This window comes from Petaurus breviceps, unplaced genomic scaffold (genome assembly GCF_028583685.1).
Source record: "Petaurus breviceps papuanus isolate PSGF00001 unplaced genomic scaffold, PetGlider_PUasm1.0 140, whole genome shotgun sequence".
Lineage (NCBI taxonomy): Eukaryota > Metazoa > Chordata > Mammalia > Diprotodontia > Petauridae > Petaurus > Petaurus breviceps.
The window spans coordinates 48440244-48467898 of NW_027185698.1; the positions used below are offsets into that span (position 1 = coordinate 48440244).

Below are 27655 nucleotides of genomic sequence, written 5' to 3' on the forward strand. Positions count from 1 at the left end.
GGAATCTATACCCCTCTTAAGGGGATGTCGTTCGAGTCAAGTCAAACTGCGGATTAAAGGCTTGACCAAAGGGCTAAACTTGGTTTTTCACCTATCACCGAGGGGGAGCGCAGATACCCGGCAGCTTAACTACAAATACCAGGATACATTTCACGGCAGGGGCCCGGCATGCAAAGCGCCCTTCCTGGCCACTCAGTCCTCGCACATGCTCAGTGCCGAGCAGCAGAGCCCTCGTTTCCATGGGTTCCCGGTACCCAGCAGGGCCGGGGAAGCAGCCACGCCCCCCACACCGGGCTCCAGGGTGGAGCCGGAATTTACCTTTGTACTGAACGTGGAGGGTGGGGCGGGTGGGGCAGACTCTGCGTCCGTGTCGCCGTCTCCAGCTCCGGTCTGCGTCTCCAGCTCCTCGCGAAGATTTGACTCCACGAGTCTGGCGGCCCTGCCGCGCTCTCCTGCGCCGCCCCCCCAGCCCTCGGTCGCCCTCACCTCGGCCCCGCCAGCTGTCCGGCGAGGGCGAGGCCGGCGGCAGCCCCGCCCCCACGGCCGGGGGTCGCGGGTGCTCGGGTTTCCTAGGCCCTGCCCTGGTGCCTCACCGTCCTGCTGGAGCCTGTCACCTGACTGTGGGGTTTGGATCCTCTCCCGACCGGGTCGCCCTGTCCCTATCCCAGGTGTTCCGCGGCGGGGGCTTGGTCAGTCCGGAGAAAGGGGCGGGCTCGCTCCAGGGGAGAGAGTGTCCGCGGCGGCCGCCTCTTCTGAACCCCCGCCGGTCCTGCCTCGGCCACCATGGCCTCGGACCCCCCCGGGCCAACCGAGGAGTCGGGCCCAAGTCCTGATGGGTCGGACCTGGCTGTGAATCCCTATGACGGACTCCCCTTCTCCTCTCGCTACTACACCCTGCTGGCCCAGCGCCGGGCCCTCCCCATCTGGGCGGCCCGCTTCAGCTTTCTCGAGCAGCTGGAGAGCAGCCCCAGCGGGGTGGTGCTGGTGTCCGGAGAACCTGGCTCCGGCAAGAGCACCCAGGTGGGGGCGGAGTGCTGGGGGAAGGGGTCGGGGGAGCCCCGGGGAGGCATGCATTGACCACGTCAGCCCTTCAAACTTGAGTGGTTGCAGTGGCGGAGGAGGGTGGGACAGGCTGGTCCCACCGGAGCAATTTAAAACCTGACACTAGACTTGTGTGGCTTCACCAACTAGATTCCTCAGTGGTGCGCTGAGTTTGCTCTGGCCAGGGGATTCCAGCATGGCCGGGTGACGGTCTCGCAGCCACATCCTTTGGCTGCCCTGAGCCTAGCCCTTCGATTAGCTGATGAAATGGATCTAAGCTTGGGCCACGAAGTTGGCTACAGCATCCCCTTGGAGGACTGCACTGGACCAGACACCCTGCTCAGGTGGGGTGCTGCACATGTCTAACAGCCAGCCCCTGGTTCCCTGTGCAATCAGCTTTCCCTGATCCTCCCGCTCATTCAGTACTTCTCTTAGAATTCAGCTGGACCTGAATTACTATAGACACCCATCTGTAGCTGCATTTCTATACTACCAGGACTCTGTTTTCAACAAAATTCTTTTGTCACTTCACCCAGGGACCTAAGTCTTTCCCCTTCATCCTTTCTGTATAACTCAACAGGTCTGCAAATTTTCAGGACCAAAAAAGGCATCATGTCACAAGATTACAATCTTGTCCCCATATTCCTGAGGTAGCCTTACACACTAAGCTGGGAGTCAGGAAGGTCTGAAGTCAAACAACACTTCCTTGGACCAGTCACAACCCATCTGTGCCTCAATTTTTCACTTATGGGGGAAATTTGACTCTGACTTCTCCCTTCTAGTTCTAAATCCATGATTGAGTACTGACTCACACAACACAAAGCTCAAGTCCTGGGTGGTAGTGATTGCTACATCTCTAGGGCAAGCCATGTTTCAGCCTGACTCCTAACCACTCCTTCCCTCCTTTACTTTTGTTGACAGGTTCTCCTGGGACAAGCTGCTGTTACAGGAAGCAGCCTCAGCCCGAGGGGCAGGAGCTTGGGGTGTTCTGGTACTGGATGAGGCCCAGGAGCGAACAGTGGCCTCCGATGTGCTGCAGGGATTATTGCGTGATGCAGGGTTGGGGAACAGCCTCGAGGGCCCACGATTAGTTGTGGTCACTGATCCAGCCTTTGAAGCCAAGCTCTGTGCCTTTTGGGGTAACCCTCCTGTAGTTCGGGTGGCCTCGGGGCCTGAGGAGGGCCCTATTCCTGTGTACAGGGATACTGCTCCCACTGATCTGGTTGGTGCTGCCTGCCAAGCTGTGCTGGAATTACACCAGGGTGGGGCTCCAGGGGATGTACTGGTCTACCTGCCCAGTGAGGAGGTGAGTGGGATTATCATAAGGCGGATGCTAAAAGGAAGTCTTGAGTTGGTGCCTTCTTTTAATACTAGTACATCCTCCCTTTTCCACAGGACATTTTGCAGTGCTGTGAATGTCTTCGAAAGGAGGCAGAGCACTTGGGTCCTGAGCTGACCCCGTTTCAGGTGCTGCCGCTCCATGCTGGGCTTGGCCGGGCAGTCCAGGCTGTGTACGAGGATATGGAGGGAGGCCCTCGGAAGGTGGTGGTCACTCACTGGCTGGCTGACTCATCTTTCTCTCTCCCCTCAATCCACCACATCATTGACTCAGGGCTGGAACTTCGAAATGTGAGGGAGAGGGGGTGAGGAACAGGGGATGAGGGTGGGAGTAGAAAGGGCTCGATGGGCTGGAAATAGACCCTGACTGATCTGTGTCTGGGACCTGTGGGGGATAGGTTTACAATCCTCAGATCCGGGCCGAGTCTCAAGTGGTGAGGCCTATCAGCAGAAGCCAAGCAGAAGCCAGGAGGCTGAGGACCAAGGGCTCCCCACTGGGTAAGAACCCCTTTGTTCCAGCTGAAACCCAACAAGGACCCTTCCCTAAATGAGGACAAAGAAGAGACCTTCCTTCCAAATGCTTTCATTTTCTCCCTCCAGGATCCTGCCTCCGCTTATATCCCAAGTCTTTTTTGGAGTTAAGAGCCCCCTTGGTTCCTCCACCTCGGGTATGTGAGGAGAATCTAAGCCGACTAGTACTACTGCTGAAGAGGAGACACATTGCAGAGCCAGGAGAGTGTCACTTTCTGGACCGACCTGGTGAGACAACCTAGCCATGGACAAGTGGGATGCTGGAGCCTTCACAAGCTCCTCCAGCTCCGACATGCTCTGTCCTTTCTAGCCCCTGAGGCTCTAATGCAGGCTCTGGAAGATCTGGACTATCTGGCCGCCTTGGATGATGATGGTGACCTGTCAGACCTTGGGGTCATCCTGTCTGAGCTCCCCCTGCCGCCCGAACTAGCCAAAGCCCTGTTGGCTGCCTGTGAATTTGACTGTGTGGATGAGATGCTGACCCTGGCAGCCATGCTCACCAGTAAGTCACTGCAGCTAGCTCAGATGCTGGCTCTGTAGCTTAGCTCCAAGAGACAACAGTTCTCCCTGCTCCACCCACTAACAATGTTCTGCTCCCTCCCCACCCATGCTCTCTCCAGCTGCCCCTGGGTTTGAAGGCCCACCAAGGTGTGCAGAGGAAGCTGCCCGCCGACGAGCACTGGAACATCCAGATGGTGACCACAGCACCCTCATTCAGGTGTATGAGGCCTTTATACAGAGTGAGTGAGTGCCTTTTTCCCTCTCTCACCCTCCTCCCCCCAGCAGTCCATCCAAGGTTTTCCCAAGGTTTCCTGGAAATGAAAAATAGCATGTGTGGGGTTTGTGGATCTGGGGACTGGCAAAAAATGCCAATAAGGGATAGAGACCTAGGGAGAGCTGTGGGACATCTAAGGGGCTGATTCCTGTTTCTCCTAGGTGGGGAAGATGAGGACTGGTGTAAGGCTCGGGGTCTGAGCTGGACAGCACTATGCCAGGCCCAGGCATTTCGGGGGGAGCTCCTGGAACTGATGCGTCGAATTGAACTCCCCCTGTCTCCACCAGCATTTGGCTCTGAACAGAATCGAAAAAATCTTCAGAGAGCGCTGGTGTCGGGGTACTTCCTCAAGGTGTGGCTAGGGGGGAGACACCAAAGAAGCTGAGAATGCTGGTCTTGGGAGGGACTGCCTTGAAGCAAGTCGGGAGAGGGATTCCTTGGGTCTAGGAGGTGATTCTAGGAGGTCATTTGAGGGTCAGGGCTAAGGGAGGAAGGTTAGACTGGAGGGAGGGATTTTGCCTTTTTGTCTCCCTGTCTCTTATCGTCTTTTCCAATTTTCAACTATCTCCCTTCTCATACCCTCTGGCCTGCATCATTTAGGTGGCTCGAGACACAGACGGGGCTGGCAATTACTTGCTCCTGACCCACAAGCATGTGGCCCAACTGTCCCCATCCTGCTGCTACAGGAGTCGATGCCCACCAGCCCAGCCTCCACCCTGGGTGCTCTACCATAACTTTTCCATCTCCCAAGACAACTGCCTCTCCATTGTGTCTGAGCTGCAGCCCCACATGTGAGTGCCCTAATGTCCTCTTTTCTCTCCCTGGGAATTATAGGGCATCTTTTGGGAAGGAGTGTCTTCAGGGAAGAAAGAGTTTCTCAAATCAGGGATGAATGAAGAACAGGAGAGGCAACTTTTGATGAGAAACAAGAGCAAAGCTTGTTTCCCTCTCCTAGGCTGGTAGAGTTGGCTCCCCCCTACTTCCTGAGTAATTTGCCTGCCAGTGAAAGTCGAGACCTCCTGAATCAGCTGAGAGAAGAAATGACTGGAGTCTCATCAGGGAATGAGCCTCCTACCCAGGACCTAGATGACAAGGATGCCTGTGCCCTTCAGTGACCTCTGCCTAAGGAACCAACCTGGAGATGAGCCACAACCAGGAGTGTCCTCTTGCCCACCCCAGGGCTTGGACATGAGACTGGCCAGATACATCAGTCCTGGGTTTTAGGGCAAAGTCTAAAGCCAGTAGGTGGGGCCTAGGAAGTTGTGTGACTTGAGGGGATGGGATACCGGTGTACAGGGATACATCATAAGGACTTAACAGACAAGAAGGGGAAGCAGCTCCTTAGCCCAAAGTGAGAAGGACAAGACTTCTGTGGGCAGCCAAAACCACAAGTTAGTCTTGTCCTTTTGTTGAAGAAGAGTCCACATGCCTCTTTCCTCCCTCCCCCAATCCTCAATCCTTCATAAAGCTTCTTCTATGCCTAGATTTTTCTGGACACATTATGTACCGTGAACATAAGGAGTTTGTGATTCTAGGGTGTGGGAGTGGGGTAAGATGGTAACAGCTAGGTGTTGAAGTGGATAGAGGGACAGACCTGGAGTCAGAACGACCTATGTTCAAATCCAGCTTCATACACTATGTATGTCCTTGGGCAGGTCATTTAACCACTGTTTGCCTCAGTTTCCTACCTCCCAGGGTTGTTGTGAGGATCAAATGCAATAATACTTGTGCTTTGCACAGTGCCCGGCACATAGTAGGCACTATATAAATGTTAGTTAATTATTATTATCATCACTATTATTATCTCCAAGGCTCAAGTTTGTTCTACCTCATCCTGTTTCAGCCCACCTCCCTAAGGATCACCTGAGCTAGTGATCAAAGCTGTCTTTGGTCTTCCCAGGAAAAACACTGCATTACATTTTAAGATGGAGGTGGTACAGGTGGCTGAAGCCTTGCAAGCCCCTTTCCCTTTCCCCAGTTCTGCCCCAGTTTCTACTTGGAGACCATTGTAACCCTCCCCCTTTTTTCCTACCCCCCTCTCAGTCTCCCTCTTTGAGCCATCCCAATTCCTTACAGCCCTCACCAGCCAAGGGAACAATTCTAACCTTTGCTTTAGGTATACCACCACCATCCTCACAGGCTGAGAGCTGGAAGGATTGCAGAGACATGATGTCTTCTTCTGTGTGCCTTCTTGGTTTCCTTTACTGACTCCTTCTCCACTGGGTTTGCTAAGTGTGGGCATCCTCCAAGATACCTCCTCTGTTCTATTGTCCTTCCATCCCAGTGGACTCATTCTTTCTTTCATTTTTTCATTGTCACCTGTATTTAATCCCTAGATGTTTAACTATCCCTAACTGATCCTTTTGCTGGGAACTCTGCAGGATTCATCTCATTCATTTTTTCCAAACTACACTGCTCCTCGCCCTTCATTGGTCTCCCAGCCACACAACCATGGATTTATCCTTAATAAATCTCTTTGCTCTTTCCTTTCCAGTCTGTCCATAGGCCCTTGAGAATTTGAACTCTGAAGTCACACAGCTAGCCTTTCCTGTATCCACAAGACAAACCCTACTTTTTGTCTCCCACTTCCTATCAAGTGAGATATTTATAAAGCAATTAGCACAGCGCCAGCACATAGTAGGTGCTATATAAATATTAAGTATTATTCTTCCCTTCCCTTTCTAATCTGTCTTTCAGTCGCTGGTGGTTTCAAAAACCACTTCCTCAATATTCCAACTCTGTTTGAAATTCACAATGAATGACCTTACTGCAAGCCCAGGCTCTCTTGTCAGTGACTCTTTCGGCGACGTACAGACCCCTATATCTGATTAGACTTGATACTGGCACGCCCCATTGTTTTCCTATCCTTAATTACAGACGAGAATCTTTTAATCGCCATTCAGTCTCTAGCTCCACCCTCCTTCTGAGCCCTTCCCCACACCAACTAGCGGGAGCTCCCCAACCACATCCTTCTGAATGGTCGAGCCCTCCCCTATTATGACCCCCCCTTTGGTCATTCCCCAACGGCACCCACTCAAACGCACGCCTCGTGGTCACGTGCTCACACTAACGGTCACATTAATACACATACCCCAGGTCCTAAGGGTCACGTGCCCTCCACACTGTGCCCCCTCTCCTAACCGTCAAGGTCGTGGTCACTCGAAGCTCCCGCCCCACCCCCACGATCTCTCTTCCTGCATAGTTGGCCCGTTGCCTCCACTCCCCAACCGTGCGCTTGGCACTGGAGCCAAAGGCGCTGTCGGATTCTCCAAAACGCGAACCAACAGACTTGGGCTGCTGGCCCTGCAGCCTAAGCCTCGCCCCTCACTGGCTCTTCCTGGCTATCATTGGCCAATTCTTATCAGGCACTCCCACCTAATTTCATTGGTCTGTTCCTCTTGGCCCCACTGGTCCAACTAGGTCCCTAGGGCTCCAGGTAGAAAAGTGAAGAAAGGAAGAAAAAGGTGGCAAAGACCGCGTGCTGAGCCGAGCCGAGCTGGGAGGCGCGGAGCGATGTGGTTGCCACTTACGGAGTTCTGGATCCTGTCTCCCGCACTGCGTTAGCAATGTGAGCCCTCGAATCCACAATGGGAGCCGATCCGCAACAAGGGCAGGGACGAGGGAAAGGGACCGGGGAAGTAGGAAGGAAAGGAACCCCCTCCTTTCAGGCAGCCGACGTCTCTACAGAGCTGAGAAAGGAACCTTCCTAAGTCCATAGAGCTTGCTTCCACCTCACGGACTTTTTATTCCCCTAGCTAATAAATTAGGGAGAGAGGAGGGAGAGAAGGGGGTACCTGGGGAAGGTATGTCCTGGCCACTTCTCCAGCCCCCGATCCCCACTGTCCAGTCCTAAGTATCCATGGCCTCAAGTAGCCGGTGGGCTTGTGACTCTACCCCCCACCTCACATGGTAAGTTCAGTGGAGGCAGGGTGTGGGGTCCTGCCGAATTAGAAACTGGGACTTGGCCTCCAGTAGAGAGGGGACAGGGAAAGGGTGTCTGGACAATGGTGGAGGGGTGTTGTGGCCAGTATGGGAGGGAAGCACGGTGGGTACAGGAGGGTTGAGGACGGGGTCCTCTCCCGGCAGGAGTGTCTAACCAGGTCCTATTGGGGGCATAGTGTGTTGATCCCTCCATGCAGGGACAGTTGGTGGTCAAGGACCGTCTGGCTCTGTAAAAGTGGGTATAGGTAACAGGCCAATTCTGCAGGAGGCAAAACGTCCCATCAGGTCCAGGTGAGAGTGCCAAATCAGCCTCATCTGTGCAGGAGGGAAGTGTCTGATATGGAGACAAGACAAGATAGCCTGTCCAGGTGGGTATCCAGATGGTGTCTGGTCAACCCTACAGAAGGCACGGTGTCCAGTCTGTGGAGAGGCTCTGGGGAGGCAACGTTTGACCTAGTCCTGGAGGGTGTGGAATGTATCTCCCAGGCTCTGAACCAGGGTCCCCTTCAGACAACAGAGGCGAGGCCAGACACAGATGCGACCTTGTTGTCCTCAGCCCAGGGCTGCAGATTCTGCAGCGCGAACAGTGAGGAGTTGTGGAGACACAGAGGGTCTGGTGGCAGTGGCGGCCGCAGTGGCCTAGGCAGGGCGTCCTGCTGCAGGTGCAGGAGCAGCCTCCCTGCGCGGTGTCTCTCGGCCTCCCGCTCTTCGGCAGTTTGCCGCCTGCACCGAGACCAGAGTTAGAAGAGAGGGTAGGAGGGACCACCCTCCTATCCTTGTCCCCCACTAAGAGAGAGCAATGGGATTGCCACTCCATGCAAACTACCAGTTTCTGGGAAACTCTGACCTGTCTACCCCCAATTTTCTCCCCTGAATCCGTCCCCTCCCCTTCACAGTGGCGCACCCAGTGCTCCCCTGCCAAGGCTATCCCACCCTTACCGCCACTTGGTCCGCCGGTTCTGGAACCACGTTTTGACCTGTGCGTCTGTCATGCGCAGGGCTTTGGCTAGCGCCGCTCTCTCGGCAGAGGCCAGGTACTTCTGGCGCAGGAAGCGCCGCTCGAGCTCCAGCACCTGCGCCCGGGAAAAGGATGTGCGCGGCTTCTTTCGCTTAGGAGGTGTCCGGTTCTGGTAAGGGTGGCCCACGCGGCGGGCCCCAGAGAATGGGGACAGAGCAGCTGGGGGGAGGGGAAGACAAGAGTGTCCCAGCCCAGCCAGCTCCGGTTGGTGCCCTCAGCCGAGCCACAGCAGGTGGGTGTGCTGGAAATCTGTACCACTCAACTCTCCAACCCATCGCCCCCTGCGCAGGTTCTGGGGCACCTAGACCGCGCCTTACCCCACCAAGACTGTCTCCTTACCCCACCAAGCCCAACCCAGTTCTGGTACCGGCTCAGAATCATGTAACCGGTATCCCCAGGTTCCCCACTCCCCACTCCATCCCCACAACGCTTCCTGGATGCTGAGGAGGCCCCTTTCTCCAGAGTAGCAGTTCTTGACTGAAGGAGAAAATGAATCCCAGAGGTAGGGGAAGGAGACAAACGAAAAATGCTGGAATCAACTGCTCTTCCACAGGACCATGTTCTGACCCGTAGGGCAGACCCAAGCTGGAGGAGAGGATGGTGAGGGTCACATTACACTAAGTTCCCATATGCTCATAGCCCCCGGCGGTTAGGGGTATTTTTGAACTCCTAACTGAACCCTCTCCCTAAGATTTTCTCCCATCTCGATGTATACAGTCCTGGTGGCTGCTTTCAAACTACTCTGCGTTTCTAAAACATTTTTGGATTCTTTCTAATGCTCTTGGCCTAGGTCATTAAGCTTCAGGTCCTGAGGTTAGAGAAAAGTGAAGGCAGGTTTAGTGGGCGTTGGGGAGGGGTGGATATTAGGGGGTTAGTAGAATGTAGATATCCAGCAGAGAGGAATTGAGACTTTAAGAAAGGTAATCTGGGGGTGGAGATGAGGGCTAAACGGAGGCAGGAAGACTAGGGAAAGCTAATATTTGTAGGAGAAGAAAATATATCTTTAGATGTGTCTTAAAACGAGGTGTCCAGAAAGCATGGGAGAGTTAGGTTTGGGAAGAAAGAATGGATCAAGAGTGGGTGGGATATGTGGGAAATGTGGTCTAGTGGTATAGAATTTTAGGATTAGCTAGGGGAGGGGAATGGGGATTCAGGAATGAAAATCAAATGGTCAAGTTAGGGGAAAGAATTTCTCACGAATCTAAAAAAAATGGAGTTTTTAGTATTCTAGAATTAGAGAGGAGAACAGAATTTTATAGAAATACTCATCTTGGGAAGAGGGGTTTTCATTGGGTTATCCTGGATTTGGAGATTTAAAAATGTGTGTGCTCAGGGGTGATGTATTCCAGAGCCCAGAAATACTAATTTGGGGGGAGTAAAGGATTCCCCAAGGAAATCCTGGAATTGGGAAAAGGTGGAGGAGGCAGTGGGTTTACACATAAAAGTGGAATTGGGAAATTGGAGGCTTGGAAATGTTAGTTTGGGGAGGTTAGTTTGCGCTGTGAGGGTTTTACCGTGCCAATAAGGGGTGGGGAGAAGACAGTGTGCTGTGACCGTTCCTAAGGCCGTCCTAGGATTAGTGAGGAAGACAGGGTTAGGAAATTGAGGATTTAATACTAAAGAGTTTCAAAGTTATCTAGTGGTAGGCATGATGCATCGGAAAGGAAGGAATCTTGAGTGAAGCAGGATGGGGCTGAAAGTGAAGAAAACCTGCCCCACCCCAACCCCTCACCTGTGAGCCGGTCCTTGGCAAAACGGCGGCTGCTATCCATCCAGGGGAAGGTAAGGCCTGATAGGCCGCCTCCAGCCCCTAGCCCGGGGGTGCCTGGGGCTGCAGCCGGGCCCCCGGTGGGGGGTGGCACTGGGAGGGGCCGATGGGCGGGGACGCGGATGACGCCCCCCGCAGACCCCCCGCCGTGACTCCCCGGAAGAGAAGCCAATGAGCACGAGGGGCCATAGCCCGAGGGCCCAGCGTATCCGCCAGTATACAGTGCACCCTCCGTCTGCCCCACGCGGCCCGGACCTGGGCCAAGGCAGCCACTGCCAGGCGGCTCGGGGCCGCTCAGGATCTGGTCGATGCCGAAGCTGATGGGTTCATGGTGCTGGAGGGTCTGCGGTGCTAGTCCGACCGGATCCATGGGGAGAGGACCTGCCAGGACTAGGTGGTGTGGCGGAGGTGAGGAAGGAGAGTCCACAGGGGCTGCAGTTATGGGGAGGTCTCGGGCGCTCAGTGGCCCGCAGGCTCCAGGAGCATCTTCTCTAGGCTCTGCCCGGGTCCGGACCTGTGCCTGTTGCCCTGCGGCCCAGAGGGGCCGCCATCTCCAGTCGGGACTGGGAGTGGGGTAACTCCCGGACCCGCAACTCCGGGGCCCCGGCCCCGAACTTGGCTGCCGTCCGCACTCTGGGGCTCGAGACCGATGGACACACAGATAGACGGACACTGGGCTGCGGCTACCCAAGTCCGGGGTGGATCGGGTTGGCCAGCTCTGGAGAAGACTGACAGCTCGGCCCCCGGGGGCGGGGCGGGGCCGGCCCGACTCGTTAAAGGGAAAGAGCCGCCTGTTTGCGCCGAGGTGTGTGGGGCGTATGGCGGGTGGGGGAGCAGACACCGAGCCTTAAGGTTAGCTGGGGTGGGGGTGCTCTCTGAGCTTAGTTTGAGACCGCACCCCGCAGGCAAGAGTAGGGGGAAGGGTCAGAGGGGTGGTAAGAAAAGAAGGCCTTTCCCACACGCCCTAGCCTTAGCAGCAGGTGCCTTGAAGTTGTCCTGCTTGGAGATGCGCCCGGGCTAGCACGCCTAGCCCGAGGCCCTAGCTAGATTCGAAAGAGGGCCTAAGCCGAGCAGAACCCCTTAGCGACCCCAGATTCGTTTAGGTTCCAGGCCCAGCTAACTTCGAGCTAGGATCTCGTTGTGCCTGGCCAGGCACTGGTGGGACTGGAGGCCTCCCGGGAAGGAGGGACAGCTGGTGGTGGACTAGACCCTGAGGAGCCACTGGGTGCCGCGGTGTGGGCGTCAAGCTGGGTGCGGCTTAGGGGGATGCTAGCAGGGTCAGACTGTCAGTCCTGGCCGCCGCACATTTTCTGAGAACCCCAATAGAAGCGAATAGGGTGGGGCCGGAGAAGCGACCCTGGGTATGGGCTGCACTTGCTGACTTCGTTTGAGGAGACCCCAAAGTGCACTGCTTGGGCTCACTCGGGGGCCAGTTCTTCCCATTTCTAGGGATTTCGATTTCTTAGGATCAAACCAAGCGTGACGGTGCAACGCCTCTGCCTCTATCGCTTGCCAATTGTTCTTGGCAGCCAGCAGAGTCCACTGTGACCCGAGGAGAATCCCTTCCCTATCCATCCCAACTGAGTTATTCCTGGGGCTCCTTAAACCTGCCTTCTCGGGATTTGGGAAAGGGCCCAGGAACTGCCTGGCCTGGGGCCTGTCAGTGACATGGAGTTATCGCTACCAGCGACTCTTCCAGTCTACAGCTAGTCCTGATATTTGGCTAAATTCCATCCTCAGCCCTCGTAATAGGGAACCAGGAGTTCCACTGGAAAATTGGGATTTAGGAGGTTCGGACCTTGGCTTCGGCCGGATGGGAGATCTGAGAAGCAGTGGGCACTGAATGCCTACCCCTCCTTCCCCAGGATGGGACCCCCAGCTCTGCCTCCGCCCTCACCCCCCCCCCCAACCCCCAGACCCGCCCCCGCCGCCGCCCGGCCCCGCGCAGGCTGTGGTAATCGGGTTAGCGGCGCCGGAATTACATTACCTTCCCCAGCCCGGCCGGGCCCCGGGGGGGCCTGGCGCCTTCGAGCCGGTCAGACAGGGAGCGGGGAGGGGGTGCAACTCCATCTCCCCATGGACCCCTGTCCTCTCCCCAGGGCCTTCTCCCCCATCCTTGCACTCCTGGCCTCAGGCTACTTGCCTTCCCCAGAGGAGCTGGACATGGTCCCTATCCTGATTCCCCATCCTCCCGACCAGCTGGGGATAGGCACTGGAACCCCTCGATTCAGATCCCCCATTCTCAGATAGATTTGGTTCCAGCCCGGTGGCACAGAGTGGGCACTCAGGAAGCCTGGAGGTCGGGGTGGGGAACTGATTGACTGATTAGTTCACGGCAGCCCTCCTCCCTTCCCTTCCTCCTCCCTTCCCAGCAGATGGGCCAGCAGCCGGGGCGCCTGGGGCTGAGCAGAGAGGGCAGAGGCTTCTTCTCTCCCCGGATCCATCAGCTCTTTCCAGCGTCTGGTGCAGAAAAAAAGCCAGGGGTGAGCAGAGTTCTCTGAATTCCTGGGTGCCGGCCTCACCCTACTCTTAAAATCAGTATCGGCCAGACTAAAATTAATAATAATAATTTACATTTCTATAGCACTTTCAGCTAAGTGTGTTTTTCTAGGTAACCTTGAGTCAAGGAAACTAAGACTCAGACAGGGAAAGTGATTTTGCCTAGGAAGTGAAAGGACTGGAGCAGATTCTGGTAGGATCGTAGGATTTAACATTGGACTGGCCAAGCTGCCTAATTTTACAGAGTGAGGGAAGCAGGTTAAAGGGCTTCCCTAGGGTCTCACAGCCAGTGTCAGGAGGCAGGACTCAAAGCCAAGTTCTCTGACTCCATATCACAATGCCTCCCCATTCAGCTCTTCTTGGGAAAGCAAAAGGGGTTTGTTTAATCCTCATGTGTTTCCTGTGAGAATAACCCCATTTGTAGAGACCCTAAGTCTCCCTTTGGGGAGGGAGAAGAAAAGGAGCAGGGGCTGGTGATTGACTGTCCCAGAACCAGGATCAGTCATGACAAAAGCATTTCTGATATCAATATGTCCTTTCCATGAGCCATTCCCTCTATAATCTAACCCTGCTTCTTGTCCTCTCTGCCTTTTAAACCTTCCAACCACCAGACTATGTTCCCAATTCTTCGTTCCTTCCTGGCTCCCTGGGAAGGGAGGTCAAGTCTCACAAGTGGCTCCCAACTGACTTTCACCAAGTATCAGCATGGGAAATGTGCAACTGATTGAGTGACTAGGATGAGGGAGAAGCAGAGGATAGAAAGATCAGCTAACAAGGAGGAATGAGAAAGATCATGGATGGGGAAAAGGGTGGGATGAGGAACTGTGTGTAACAAACCAAGCAGAACTGTCCCTCTATACATTCGTGCTGACCCACTTACACATGAACCTCCTGGCTTTCATCTTTTTGACCCTCTTACTGAGTTCCCCACAGGCTTGTTCAGGACTTCATCTACTTATGCCCACAATCCTCACTCAGTGAATGACCTCACCTCCTACATCCCAGATAAGATGGAGACTATTCATTGGGAGCTCCCTGAGCTGTGATTGTCTTGTTGCCCTGAGCTCTTGTCTTCATCTCAATATGCCACTTCCAACCCTACATTTATTCCCTTTCCTATCTGAGAAGTATAAGCACCTCTCTATGAGGGCTAAGCTGTGCTTTTGTTCACACTTCATCTTGAAGCTTCTTCCCACATTTATCTCCTGCTCTTAACAATTTCAACCTCTCCCTCACCATTGCCTTCTCCTTTGCTAACACATTTCATATCTTTCCCAGGCCTGCTATTTTTCATGCTACATACAATTCTTTCCCTGTCTTTGTCTCACTCCCTCCCTCCATCCTCACTATCTTTCCTTCCTTTGAGTCAAACTGACCACTGGACTGGGAGTCTGGGAAACTGGGTTTGAATCTCAGCTCTGACACTAAGACCTGGCCACTTTACCTTTGATTCATAATTTACTTCTGTCCCCTCCTCTTTGTCCCTTTTGCTGTCACCTCAGTTCAGACTCTAATCATCTCCTTATTAGATTATTAAATGGTCTACAAATTGGTTCTTCTACCTCTTTCCTCCAGTACATTCAGATAGAGTTATCTTCCTAGGGAACAGCTCTGATCATAACACTTTGCAATTCAGTTCACACCATACCTATAGAATAGTCTGGCCTTCAGGATCCTATGAAATCTTGTGACAAACCCTTTCCCCAAATTTTACAGTCACTCCAGATTCAAATTTTGTCTGTGACATTTATTTATCTGTGTAATGGTGAAGTTATTTAATCTCTCAGTCTTAGTTTCTTCACTTGTAAAATGGGGATAATACTTATACTTTCCACCATATAAAATTGTCATGAGGAAAGTGCTTTGTAGTTCTCAAAGTGCTAGAAAAATATGAACTTACTCACAAATGAGTGGCCAATACCCATTGTTTCCCCTACCACCTTTTGAGTTTTTAAACTTTTGTAATCTGGCTTCCATCCTTCCTATCCTCCCTATTTTGTGGAATGTAAAAATCTATTTTTTGTAGCCTGAATGCTACCTCCTAATGGCTTTTTCCTCTTTGACCTTTCACCAACCTGTTTTTTCCCCACTTTAAAAAAGTACTGCTGTTTTTCCCATCACCTTCATTTCACCCCTCATCCTCAGTAAATCATTCCTTGAATGATTGTACCAATTGAATCACACAATATTTTCAGTGTTACACACCAAATAGCCCCCCACTTCTGAAAAAAGGGGTAGTTACATTTTTCACCTGTTCCCTGTGACCGAACTGTGTCATAGTTACATAGTGTTCAGTTTCTTTTTTCTTTCCTTTCATTTGCATTGAAGACATTATGCATATTGTCTACATGGCTGTGCATATTTTACTCTTTGTCAGTCCGTCTTCCAGCTTCTCCAAAATTTTGTGTTTCTCATCATGCTACAATATTGTATTGCATTCACCTTATGTGTTTTGTTCAGGCATTCCCCACTGACTGGCATCTTTTTTCATTTCCCCTTCTTTATCACCACAAAAAGTACTATGAATCTGGTGAACATGGGGCCTTTCTGTCTTTGGCTTCCTTGGAAATATACGCCTATAGAGGGAATCTCTGAATCAAAGGGAATGGACATTTTAGTCACTTTTTACAAGCATGATTTCAGATAGCTTTCCAGAATGATTAGAACCATTTCATATCTCCACTGTGTATTGATGTGTCTGTCTTTCCACTTCCCCTCCAAAATTGCCTATTTTCACCTTCTGTCATCTTTGCTAATTTAAGCAACTTTAAGAAAATGTTATATTGATGCTGTTGTTCTCTTTCCTATGACCTCCTCTAACCACCAATAGATTCCACCCTAATAGCAACCTAATAGTAAGATCCCACCTTAATAGTAAGAATAGACAAAACAAATCAACACAGTCATATCTGACAATGTATGGTTCATTCTGTATCTCTAGTCACCTCTCTGCCAAAAGACAGACAGCATGGTTCTCCAGAGGTCTTCTGAGGTTATGTTTGATCATTGAATTCAGTATGTCTCTGAAGTCTTCCAAATATGTGTTCCTTTATGCTTTAGCACTGTTTGTTGCCTACCACCTCTTTGAAATGTGACTTCCTTCCATGATATTGCATCATTCCAGTTTTCTTCCTACTTCTATGAATGTTCCTCCTCTGCAGGTGTGAGGAACATGTGGCCTGTAGGCCACATGTGGTCCTCTAGGTGCTCTAGTGTAGCCCTTTGACTCAAGATCATAGGTTTCCTACCCCTGATCTAACCCTAACCTTCAGCCATCTGCTCTTTTCGCTCTACCCACCCTCAGAGATCTCATCCACTTCTCTGCCTTTAACTGTGTCTCTATGCTAATGACTTCTAACTCTTTACATCTAGCCCTGCACTCTCTCCTTAGTTCCATATCTATATTCCCAAGTGCCTGCGTGTCCCCTTGGCACCTTAAACTCAATATATCCTATACTGAACTCTCCAAATCCTCTTGCTACTAACTTCTTAATTTATCTCAACAGCCCTACCCACCCAACTTCAAACTTTATTTTTTTCTCCCCCTATTTCAGATCTCTCACACTTTGTGTCATTTTTTTCCTTAAAAAATCACTATCAGATTTGGTCTTTCATCTCCTGCTACACAGCCAACACCTTTCTAATCCTTTCTTAAACTGTTTTAACAATCCCCTCCCAACTGATTTTCCTGACTCTAGTCTCCCCCTGCCCCAACCTTTTAAAATGCAGTTTCATTAAAAATTGCCAATGGCTTCTCTAAACTGTCAATAAAGCCTATAATTCAAGGCTCTCCGCCATCTGATTTGTTACTACTTTTCTAGCTTTACTTCCATGATTCTCCCATGTGACTCTATCAAATGAGATATTTATAAAGTGTTTAGCACAGTGCCTAGCACATAGTAGGTGCTTAATGTTTATTTCCTCCCCTCCCCTCCTCTACCTAGGCTGCTCTTCTCTTTAGTCTTTGCATACGTCGTACAGGAAGTGAATGGCAATGATTATATGAGCTCATGGTTAGTCATGTGATGCTTTATAAGTTCCCAAAGCACTGTTGTAGTGCCCCAGCCTTATGAAATAGGTGTTGTAGGTATTACTCCATGTGATTTCATCACTTTAGACACTGTGCTCACAAGCTGGGATGGTTTTAGGTTTTCTGTGACCCCTCAAGTCATGTATTACCTCTGGAGATGAGCCTGTAGGCACTTAGCTCAACTGGTATGAAGAAGACATAACTGTCTGAAAGCAATTCAGCAAAACCTCATCAGTTAAATCTGATAGTATACCCAATGTTCCAAACCCACAATCCCTCACTTCTATGTTGTTGGATACATAGCCAATGTCTTTCCAGTTTAGTAAGATCTATCAGAGGCCCTCCTTTTCAGAGAGCCCAAAGTTATCTTCACAAAGAAAACATCCATCAGGGTCTTTGTGAAGAAGTAAATAAGGTCAATGAAATTTTAATTAAGTACCTATTATATGGCAGGCCCTGTCCTAAGTATGGGGGAATATAAAGACAGAAGCAAAACAGTTAGTTGTACGTGTGTGTGTTTATACCATGGATATACCTCTATGTGTATCTGTGGCCCCTTAATAAAAGGATTTGTTCTGTGAAGTTTGGATTCAGTCAAAGGGCTGCATTTGAGAACCTAGAGGGTCATATGTGGCCTCAAGGCCACATGTTCCCCACCCCTGGCACACACACATGTATATGCATATACCAAACTTCAGCAGATGAGAAGAATCAGGAAAGGCCTCATGTAGAAGGTGGCATCTGAGCTGAGAAATCTAGGGATTCCAAGGTGAGCTAAAGAGGGTAAGCACTTCAGGCCTGGGATACCCAGTGCAAAGACCTGGAGATGGGAGCTGGAGTGTATGAGGAAGAGCAGGAAAGTTAGTATGGTTGAATCATAGATTGCATAGATGAGAGCAATATGTAAAAAAATTGGAAAGGAAATGACTTGTAGTGCCCTGAGAGGTCAACTCCTGTCAGAAAATGGGGGGGGGACCCCACTTATTTATTTACTACTAAAAAGGCACACAGATATAAGTATGGAATGGTCATGGGAGAAAAAAATCAATTCCCATTCCAATGAATCCAGGAGTTGTCTGGGCAGGGTCTCAGGGATTCATGAGGCCAAAATGAAGCTTGGAGATGCATGGGTCATTGCTGGGGAACTGACTCTTTGTTGCTTTGAGTAGGACTGAAATGGGGTTTGAGAGCATTTTCATCAGCTATAGGAGTTTGATATTCCCTAACTGCTCTCCCTCCCTGAGACCCCCCTTCCCACCTATGAGAAACAGGCTTCTAAGCACTGAAGTGAGCACCTAGAAGAATTGTTGCTAATTACTTGATGTAGAATATAAAAGTTCAATAGCTTGCTTATTTTCCCTTAATAAAATTGCCTTTAAATTTTCACATGGTAAGAGAAAAAAAAGGGGATGAAAAGATATGATGCCAAGGTCTAAAAAAGTCTTAATGCCAAAGAGAGGATCATATGGGATAATAGTGACCCGTGACGGACGTTTATTGGACGTGTATATCACAGACTGGTGCTATAGAAAAAAAATCACTTTGGCAACTGTATGAAGGGTGGGACTAGAATAGGGAAAGACTTACAGAGAGAGCAAATAGCAAAACATTCCATTATTTGGGCAAGAGGTGACAAGGATCCAAACCAGGGCAATGGTGGTGTGAGTGGAGCAAAAGGGACATATGGGAGAGATGCTGGAAAGTTAAAATGCCAAGATTGGGTAACTGATTGGATATGAGGCAAATGGCAGTGAAGACATATATAGATTTTGGACCTGGGTTACTAGAATACACAGTATCCACAATCCAATCCACAATAACAGGAAAGTTTGGAAGAGAAATGGGTTTAAAGGGAAAGATGAATTCTCTTTTTGATATGTTGAGTTTGTGATGCCTATGTATATACAGTTTAACATGTCCAAGCAGCAGTTGGTACTGCAGGCCTAGAGCTCAGGAGAGAGATTGGGACTGAAGGTATAGACCTGAGGGTCAGCTGCACAGATAAGACTGAACTCATGGGAGCTGAGGGTGGAACCAAGGGAAAGACAGGAGGAAAGGGAAAGGAATGGAAGATAGAAAAGCCCAAGACAGAGCCTTGGGATACACCCAAAGTTGGTGTTCAAAACCTTGAAACAAGATTTAGAAAGAAATCATACATTGAAGGAGAGAACCAAGAGAGAACATTGCTACAAAAATCCGGAAAGGAAAGGGTATCTAGGAGGAAAGGATGATCAACAGTGCTACAGAAAGGTCAAGAAGGATTAGGATTGAGAAAGGAGCAATAGATTTGACAGTTAAGGCATCAATGATACTGAATACTGGGAAATTAAGAATAAGCTTGGCCCTAAAGAAAATATGTGAGAAGATACCTTCAGTTTCTTCAAAAAGGCAAGAGACCATAGGTATGGAACACTGCATATAACATCAAGTATTTTCAATATGTTGGTTTTACTAAACTTTTTTTTCTTAACTTTTTAATTATAAGGGATGGCATTTTGGAAGGATACAGTGAGAAACGTAGGTGATGTAAAAAAAATTTATTTTAAAAATAGGTAAGATCACACAAAGAAGAGAAATGGTTGGTAACCCTGATTGTATTTTGATAAAAAATATAGTCAAGTTCCTTAGATGAGAAGAGAAGAGAGGCAGCGCCATGGCAGGTTTGAAAGGATTAAGTTTGGAACTTTATGGTGAATGGGATAGAGAATCTGGGAAGAGTAAAAAGATTGCCCTGCAGCATTTAGAATACAATTGAGATTAGATAACAAATTTGTAATGGACATAGTGGGCACTGTTGCAAGATTTCTTCCAGCTTGGTTCAGAACACATAAGCAGAAATAGGCAGAGATAGCTGGTGCGGAATAATCCAGCCTTAGGGCTTGGAAGGCTTGAGCAACAGGAAAAATGAACAAGGAATTTAAGAGGCTATCCAAGAGTTGAAGTTCCCTAGGGGACAGAGAAGAGGGGAGGGGTCTGGGAAAGTACTGAGGGGTGGAAGTGAAGAGTTACAGGTATTATGCCCATTTTACAAATGAGACAGGCTCACAGAGTGAGATGACTGGCTCAAAGTCACATATTTAGCTAGTGGTAGAGTTGGGGTTCAAATACAGGCCTCCTAATTTCCAATCCAGTGGCCTTTCTACCACAGCTCTTGTGCCTTTGTTCATGAGGTTCCCCCTTCTTGGAATGCCTTCCTTGTTTTCCCTGCTGATCCTACTCCTCCTGGTCACCCTTGAAGGTGACAGGTGGCAAGGTGGATAAAGCCGAATCTAGAGTCAAGACCTAAGTTTGAATCTCACTTCAGACATGGCCAATCTGTGTGATCCTGGGCAAGTCACTTAACCTCTTTTGCCTCAGTTTCCTCATCTGTTAAATGGGAACAATAGCAGCACATAAGTGAGGATAAAAAGATATTTGCAAAGGACTTTGCAGAACACTGGCTATTTTAACTACTTGTGTTACACAGTTTAGCTGACTTTGAGGTTTCTTATTTGTGCCCATCTTGTCTCTCCAACTATATGGTAAGCTTCTTGAAGACATGGTTTGGATTTTTTATTTCTGAGGGAAAGTGTGTCATGTCTGTGAGTGTGCATGTGTCTCTGTGTATTTCTGAACATATGTTTGCAAATGTGGGTATATCAGTCTGTTAGCATATGCTTGCTCTGGCTCTGGTCTGTGTGGGTGTCCCTACTGTGTATGAGTTTATGGATCTGTACGACTTGTCACTATGTGATGTTAGTATGCAGTGAATGGGTATAGTGTTGTCTCTGCGTGTAGCTGACATACATACAATGTACTGGTATTGTCTCTGTGTATGGTATGTCTGGGTCTGGGATGTGTGTGTCGTGTTTGTGAAGTTTCTGTGCAATTTGACTAAGGGAGAGGAGGAGGAGGATTGTACAGTATATATCTGGGTGTGGTGTGTGGGTGAAGGGGTGCTCAGTGTGTCTGTGTGGGGTGTATCCATCCATGTGTGGGTGGTGTCTGTTTGCTGTGTGCCCTCTGTCCCTTCACCCCCTCCCCCCCCCTTTCAGCATCTGCTCTGCATTAGCTTGTCCCAGGCCTTGGCAGGCGCCAATGATTAAATCACCATCATTAAGCTGGGCCTGCCCCCCAGCAGCAGGGGGATGGGGGGATCACTGCCAACCCCCCATGGGCCCCTCCCCTCAGAGAAGTCCGGAGAGACTTCCAAAGACAATCCCCAAGAGACTCAGAGATTCCCTCATAGAGAAGAGAAGAGGTCTGTTGGGGGGGGGGAAGGGGGGGGGGTAGGAATAGAGAAAAGGAGGGAGGAGTTTATAGATGGGGGAAACAAAGGGGAGCACCGTAAGGGGAAACGCTGAGGTGGGTCACTCATGAAAATGAGGGGGTGCTAGAGCTAGGGCCAGAACAATGGGGTGGGTGGTAGCTGAGAGGAGTCACTACCAGGGAAAGGCTATCACTAAAGGACAAGACCAGGAGACCTAGTGGCAGACGCACGGAGAGGAACAAAGGCGTGATCCCCGAGGCTGGTGTTGGCTCTTCATCCAGATTAGGCCTCAGGCCGTGAGCATCCTAAGGGTCGGCACCGTTTTGGGTGGGGTTGGGTTTTTCGCCTTTGTATCGCCTCGGCCCCGCTTAGCACAGTGCCTGGCACATAGTCGGCGCTTAATAAATGCTCGTTGATTCGACCTAGAGGGATCTACATGAGATAGCATCAGTGATGGGAGGGGGACCCCTCGGGTGGCCCCTGGAAAGGGGGGGTCATATGGTAAGATCCCTTTGGGGACGACGCCTCAGCGAGCAGAGGAGGGGCCGGGAGAGGTCCGCCAGGGGATCAGCCGAGAACCGGCACACAGGAGCTACGACTGCGCCCCGAGCGTCCAGGATTCGACCGCGGTCGAGCTCAGTCTCCGGCCTCGGAGGGACACGTTCTCGGGCGCAGACGTTCGCGAGGCGGCCTCCTGCCTAAAGCCCTCGCCCGCCCCGGGAGATGCTCCCCGTGAGACGCCCCCGTCGCCCCCCGACAGATCCGGCTCGGCTGGGGAGGACCCCTGGGGGGAGTTGCTGGAAGAGGAGACGCGGGTGCCCTTCTCTCCGGTCGCGGCGGCCTCCGGAAGACGTAGGCACCGCGGCCTCCGCGAGGTCTAGCTCGGGGTTGTCTGAACTCGGCCTCGCCGGGAGAGCGGGTCCGCTAGAAGACCCTTCTGCAGCTCTGACGCCAAGAGGGGCGGGGCTAGGGGCGGGACGAGCTCAGGTGAGCACACGGGAGAGAGGGGCGGGGAACGGTGGGGCGGGGCCCTGGGCGGGACGGCCAATCACAAAAGGCCCAGGCCCCCCGTTGCCTGGAGACAGGCCCCGCCCGGCAGGCGGCACCGGAAGTGGCTGGCCGGGCTCAGCCTTTAAGATGGCGTCTCCTCAGGGGGGCCCGATGGCGATCGCGATGCGGCTGCGGAACCAGCTTCAGTCGGTGTACAAGATGGACCCGCTGCGGAACGAGGTATGGAGGCGGCAGGCTGGAGATGCTAGGCGGATCGGAGAACCGAGGCCCTAGGGCTGGAGGGCGACTGAGCAGCTGGCCCGGTGCCCAATGCGCTTGCGCTGCGGTTCGGGTACCGGATGCGCGTGCGTGGTGTTTGGAAAGGGGGCGACCCCCCCCTCCCAAGTAGGACGCATGCGCGTCGCGACCCCCTCCCTCGCCCCCCTCCATGCGCCAAGAGTCGGGGTTGCGTGCGGAGCCCCCTGCTGGGCGGAGGTGGAGGGGGGGTTGCTCAACCCGGGTGTGGAGCACCCCCCTCCCATCCCCCTAGTTCTCAGGGGTCTGATGGGGGGTCGAGGGGACGACAGAGAAGAGGAGGTCGTTGTTGGACTGCCTCCTGTCGGGGTGTCTGGGTGGTCATTTAGAAAGTCAGTGATGGTTAGTTTGGCTGCAGGAGGAAGTCCGAGTGAAGATCAAGGACCTGAACGAGCATATCGTCTGTTGTCTGTGCGCCGGCTACTTCGTGGATGCCACGACCATCACGGAATGTCTGCACACCTGTGAGGGTCCTTCCCACCTCCCCTCCCCCCCACCCCGTGCCTTCCGAAGCCCAGGGAGCCCGTCGGTTGGTGCTCCCTTTGGGTCAGACCTTCTCCCCCACCACCCCTTTACCCGGGTGAGTGAGGGAGCAGGGCTGCAAGGTGTGTGGCCTCTCTCTCCCCAGTCTGTAAGAGTTGCATAGTCAAGTACCTGCAGACCAGCAAATACTGCCCCATGTGCAACATAAAGATTCACGAGACACAACCGCTGCTCAACCTCAAACTGGACCGGGTCATGCAGGACATCGTGTACAAGCTGGTTCCGGGCCTGCAGGACAGTGAGTGTCCTCCCAGAAAGGTGCCAGGGACTTGGGTGCACTCCCTTATTTCCCACAAGAAACCTGGGCCAGTCCTGTTCCCACCCTGGGTCTCTGGGTCCCCTGTGGAAAATGAGGGAGCTGAGCCAATTAATCTCCCATTTTACATTTTTTCACAACATAGTCTTTTCCCTGTTGTATTCACACCCTCCCACAGTTAAGCAAGGCACCAAGTCTAACATCTACTCCACTTTGCACTGAAATCTCTACTGAGGCCCCTCCTCTGACCAATTCATCTCTGAAGACCATTCTAAAGCTTCCAAGAGAACTAGCAGAACAGTGACATGCTTAGTCCCCACCTAGATATGTGTGCACATGTGAGGTTGGACTATGAAAAGTTAAAGGTGGTGACCAGGAATGGAGAAGGACTAAGGAAGTCTAATGTATCTTTCTTCCTTTCCTCACTCTCCCCCTCCATTCCAGGTGAAGAGAAAAGGATACGAGAATTCTATCAGTCACGTGGCCTGGACCGAGTTACCCAACCCTCTGGGGAAGGTGAATATTGCCGAAAGAAACATAACCACCTGGTGCCTTACTCCTATGTGACAGTTATCACCATGTCTCTCCTAGAACCAGCCCCGGGTACCCTTGGCCTCCCCTACAACAGCTTTGACCATTCAAAAGCCCACTATTACCGCTATGATGAGCAGCTCAGCCTTTGCCTAGAAAAATTAAGGTGAGAGGTGTGATTGGAGGGCAGGGAAACCGTGGTTCCATCAATCATGCCTGCCGTGTGCCTAGGGAAGACTGTAGTTCCAAGGTGATGGCCTACCCCAAGTTTAGTGCAGAGTGGGGAGGGGGAAGGTAAACCAGCTGATGCTCCCTACCCTTCCTAGGAGGTGAGTCCATACAAAAGATTTGAGGGGGAGGGGAGATGTCAGGAAAGGGGGGGGGAAACCTTTTCGAATGATGGGGGCAGGGCATGTGGTAGAATGATACCTAACCATTGTCTTTGCTCCCCCTTCCCTACAACAGCTCTGGCAAAGACAAAAATAAAAGCATTTTACAGGTAAGGGGGCTGGAAGGGAGGTCTCCATATTCTTCTCTTCTAAATAACTAATGTAATAGCAGCCCCCTCGATATCCCTTCTTACTCATATCATAATAATAGCAGCTCCCATTTTTGAGATCACTTGGTTTGTAAAGTACTTTCCTGGAGGTAGTTATACAGGTATCATCCCCGTTATACAGATGAGGACACTTCCGAGGCTCTGAGAAGGGAAGGGATTTGCCCAAAGTCACACAGCTATCCAGTGGCAGAGCTGGGATTTGAACTTGGACTTCTTGACTTGGGGTCCATTGCTCTTTCTTTGTCTCCCTGTCCCCGCCCTTCAGCACAAATTCGTCCGTTGTTCTGTCCGAGCTGAGGTTCGGCATCTCCGGAGGGTCCTGTGTAGACGTCTGATGCTGAACCCCCAGCATGTGAGTTAGACAGTCCCAGAAAAAAAGCTTTAAAGGGGATGGAGGGAGGGAGAAGGGGCTCCCTGTCCCAGTGTCACCAGGACCTCTGTCTCCTCCCTCCCCCATCCAGGTACAACTCCTCTTTGATAATGAAGTCCTCCCAGATCACATGACCATGAAACAGCTTTGGCTTTCTCGATGGTTTGGCAAGGTAGGTAAGAGAAGGTTTGGGGGAATGAAGGAATGGCATTGGAGTGATATTCTAGGAGGAAATTGGTTGGAGAAAAAATGGTGGTTGTTTGAGGGAAGTTTGGGAAGCTAAGAATGGAGAAGGGATACGGTGGGATAAGATGGTGGTTCTAGCTAGAGAAGATATAACAACCCTCCACCCCCCCCCCCTTCTCTTCTTCTAGCCCGCACCCCTGCTCCTGCATTACAGTGTGAAGGAAAAAAGGAGGTAGAAGCTGGCCTCCCTCCCCCACCCCAGATATTTATGTGAGACCCACAGCGGCTTTATTTTTGAAATAAAAGCTGAAAAAGCACCTTTGGCTGCTTCTTGAATTCTCCTTTCTTACTCTTCCCATCCCTCCTCCTCACCTAACATTGCTTTTCTCTCCTCCCTCTCTCTCCTCTTCCATCCCTCCACCTCTCATTATTCAACAAATCCCAGTGACTTATGCTGGACACAAAGTGGGAGGAGTTGAGTGGCCATTGAGGGATCGGTGAGAGGTAACTAGGACTCCTTAGCAGGTGTAAGACATAATGGTGGAGGGCCAGCACCCAGGGACCAGTGTCCTGCTGAGGTGACCTAGCACTGGAGAAACAAACTTGGGAGAAAGTTAGAGAGCCTGCAGGATAGGGTGGGAGACGATGTCCAGGTAAGGGGGGACATAGGTTTTGGGGTTTTTTTGGGGGGCAGGGGCCCAAGAGCGTGACCTGGAGAGTCATTTGTCAGTATGCTGGGGATCTGAGTCTGAACTTAAGAGATCCCTACTCCCATGTCCAAGGCCAGTCACCCCTCCCCCATTCCCTTCTGAGATGCTTCTACCATAGGCTCAGACCTTTAGTCTGGATCTTCTTTATGTCTTTCATCAACAGGGGGTGGGGGAAAGGTTTGGCCAAGCTTTTACTTTGGCAGCTGCTCCCTCCCCACTGCCACTGATTTAGACCAGCTGTAGGGTCAGCTGGGCCCCCAATCTGCCAGCCTCCCTTATTCCCCTGCTAACAAGTACCCCCGTTGTGTGTCTTCATCTCAGGAGCTGGGGGTGGCCCTCATTGTGATCTGGTCCCAGGGATATCAGGGTTTGGTCAAACGAATGGCAACCAGGGTCTGAGCAGACAGAGAGAAAAGAAGGTGCCTGGAGCCCTAACCACATGCCCTGTATGCTGTTCTCCCCCTCTGGTAAGAAGGCTAAGAGAGCCCTGGTTGCTGTCTGTCCTCAGCTCTCTGCCTTCCTTCTCTCCCCTCCTTCCCCAGCTGTTCCCAGCTGTTAGGGATGAAGGTGACTCTTCCCCTTCCCTTGCCCTCCCTCTGGTGTCCCTAAAGGACTAAAAAGTAAAAGTGCACATAACACATATGGACATATGCACTGTGTTATGGAAAGAACCCTGGATTCAGGATCCTGGGAGAACCTATTCAAGTTCTGATCTTGCCTGAAACAACCTGGGTTCAATCACTTTCTATTTTTCTGGGCCTCATTTTCCCCCATAGATAACAGCTAACCTTTATAGAATATTAAGGTTTGCAAAGTGCTTTGTGTCTCTTTCATCTGATATATGTAATGAGAGGGTCTGACTCATCCTCCCTAGCTCTAATCCTAAAAGTACATACCAGGGTACTTGGGGGTACATGCCATCTGATGCAGATTTGCAAATTCTGAACACAGAGCATGATGTTTCTAGGCCTGTTTCCTCCCTAACTACTGGCACTCCCCCATTTCAAATGAAACATAATATATAATACAGCATTTGGATAGCAAACGTCAATCTAAAAGGTTTTACAAAATAAGTAGTGTAAATAGATGTAGAAACGGGCTCAGAAAAGAAAGATGATTTGCCCAGTCACACTGGGAGAGCTAAATCCAAGTTTTCCTAATGTATTTTATACCACCTGTCCCCAGCCTTGAAGGTATAGTGAAAAAGGGGGAGAGGGGAAAAAAACAGATGAGGGAACTGAGCTAGGAGTGAGGCTTTTCTAAGGCCCAGCCCAAGCCAAGTCAACCTTGACATGAATTGTTTCCCAATACCTATAATATAAAGAAGGAATGAAGCCATATCCATTTTCAGCTGGATTCGTCCCAAACTCCAGAGGAATATAGAAAAGTGAATAACTGATGGTGGGGGGCACAAAGTGGTTTAGGAAATATTGATGGGTTGTTTGTGTAGAGGGGGAGCAGTGACAAAATATGGAAGTAGCAATGATAGTGAAGAGGCCAATGAAGGGTTGAAGTGGGGTGGTCAGTCTCCAGGAATACACTGGATCAATGACGGTTTGCTGTGAACAGTTGTGAGGTATAGGCAGTGTCAGTGATTCACTGTATAAGTGCACATTGGTGGGGTGTGGGAGAAGTGAGAAGGGTGGGACTGAGGCCTCAAGGAGTAGGCAGATGTATAAGACCCATATATGTGTGTGGAGCATCAATGATAGAGTGTGTAGGGGTCCTTGACCAGATTGTAGAGGGTACGGTGGCATCGGTCCTGGGAAGTCTGTTAAAATGTTATACTCAGTGACAGGGTGGGGATCCAAAATTGGATATAGAGGTCAGTGAAAACTCAGTGACAGGCTGTGAGGTCAGTGGATGTAATGTGTGCGTGGGGTTAGGGACTATTTAGGGGTCAGCACGTGGCTCGGTAATGGGGTAACGGAGAGGTGATGGAACAAGTTTGTCATAGTGGTCACTTTTAGCATTTAGAGCTGGAGAGGATGAATCATAGTGGGG

At 51.0% G+C, this 27655-nt stretch overlaps 3 protein-coding genes across 5 annotated transcripts; 2 read left to right on the forward strand and 1 right to left on the reverse strand.

Moving 5' to 3' along the window:
- The first annotated feature begins 173 nt into the window (after window positions 1–173).
- DQX1 (DEAQ-box RNA dependent ATPase 1) lies at window positions 174–5482 on the forward strand. Its single transcript, XM_069071781.1, has 11 exons — window positions 174–1020; window positions 1192–1385; window positions 1963–2347; window positions 2437–2670; window positions 2778–2877; window positions 2980–3138; window positions 3221–3412; window positions 3531–3650; window positions 3847–4037; window positions 4286–4476; window positions 4641–5482. The coding sequence occupies exons 1-11, from the start codon at window positions 784–786 to the stop codon at window positions 4798–4800; spliced, it is 2163 nt and encodes a 720-aa protein (XP_068927882.1). The 5' UTR covers window positions 174–783; the 3' UTR covers window positions 4801–5482.
- A 2651-nt stretch (window positions 5483–8133) lies between these two features.
- Window positions 8134–10783, reverse strand: TLX2 (T cell leukemia homeobox 2). Its single transcript, XM_069074321.1, has 3 exons — window positions 10378–10783; window positions 8567–8804; window positions 8134–8350 (listed from the first exon to the last, which is right to left on the reverse strand). Exons 1-3 carry the CDS (start codon window positions 10781–10783, stop codon window positions 8134–8136), a joined length of 861 nt encoding a protein of 286 aa, XP_068930422.1.
- A 10559-nt stretch (window positions 10784–21342) lies between these two features.
- PCGF1 (polycomb group ring finger 1) lies at window positions 21343–25258 on the forward strand. 3 transcript variants are annotated; one of them, XM_069071804.1, is made up of 9 exons: window positions 21461–22421; window positions 22855–22960; window positions 23125–23277; window positions 23740–23811; window positions 23887–23992; window positions 24292–24325; window positions 24651–24737; window positions 24847–24927; window positions 25130–25258. In XM_069071804.1, the coding sequence occupies exons 1-9, from the start codon at window positions 21915–21917 to the stop codon at window positions 25175–25177; spliced, it is 1194 nt and encodes a 397-aa protein (XP_068927905.1). In that variant the 5' UTR covers window positions 21461–21914; the 3' UTR covers window positions 25178–25258. The 3 variants fall into 3 exon arrangements, with proteins under 3 accessions (XP_068927910.1, XP_068927905.1, XP_068927903.1); XM_069071802.1 differs by having other exon boundaries at window positions 23740–23992; XM_069071809.1 differs by lacking the exons at window positions 24651–24737; window positions 24847–24927; window positions 25130–25258 and adding an exon at window positions 24507–24633 and having other exon boundaries at window positions 21343–22421; window positions 23740–23992.
- The last annotated feature ends 2397 nt before the right edge of the window (window positions 25259–27655 follow it).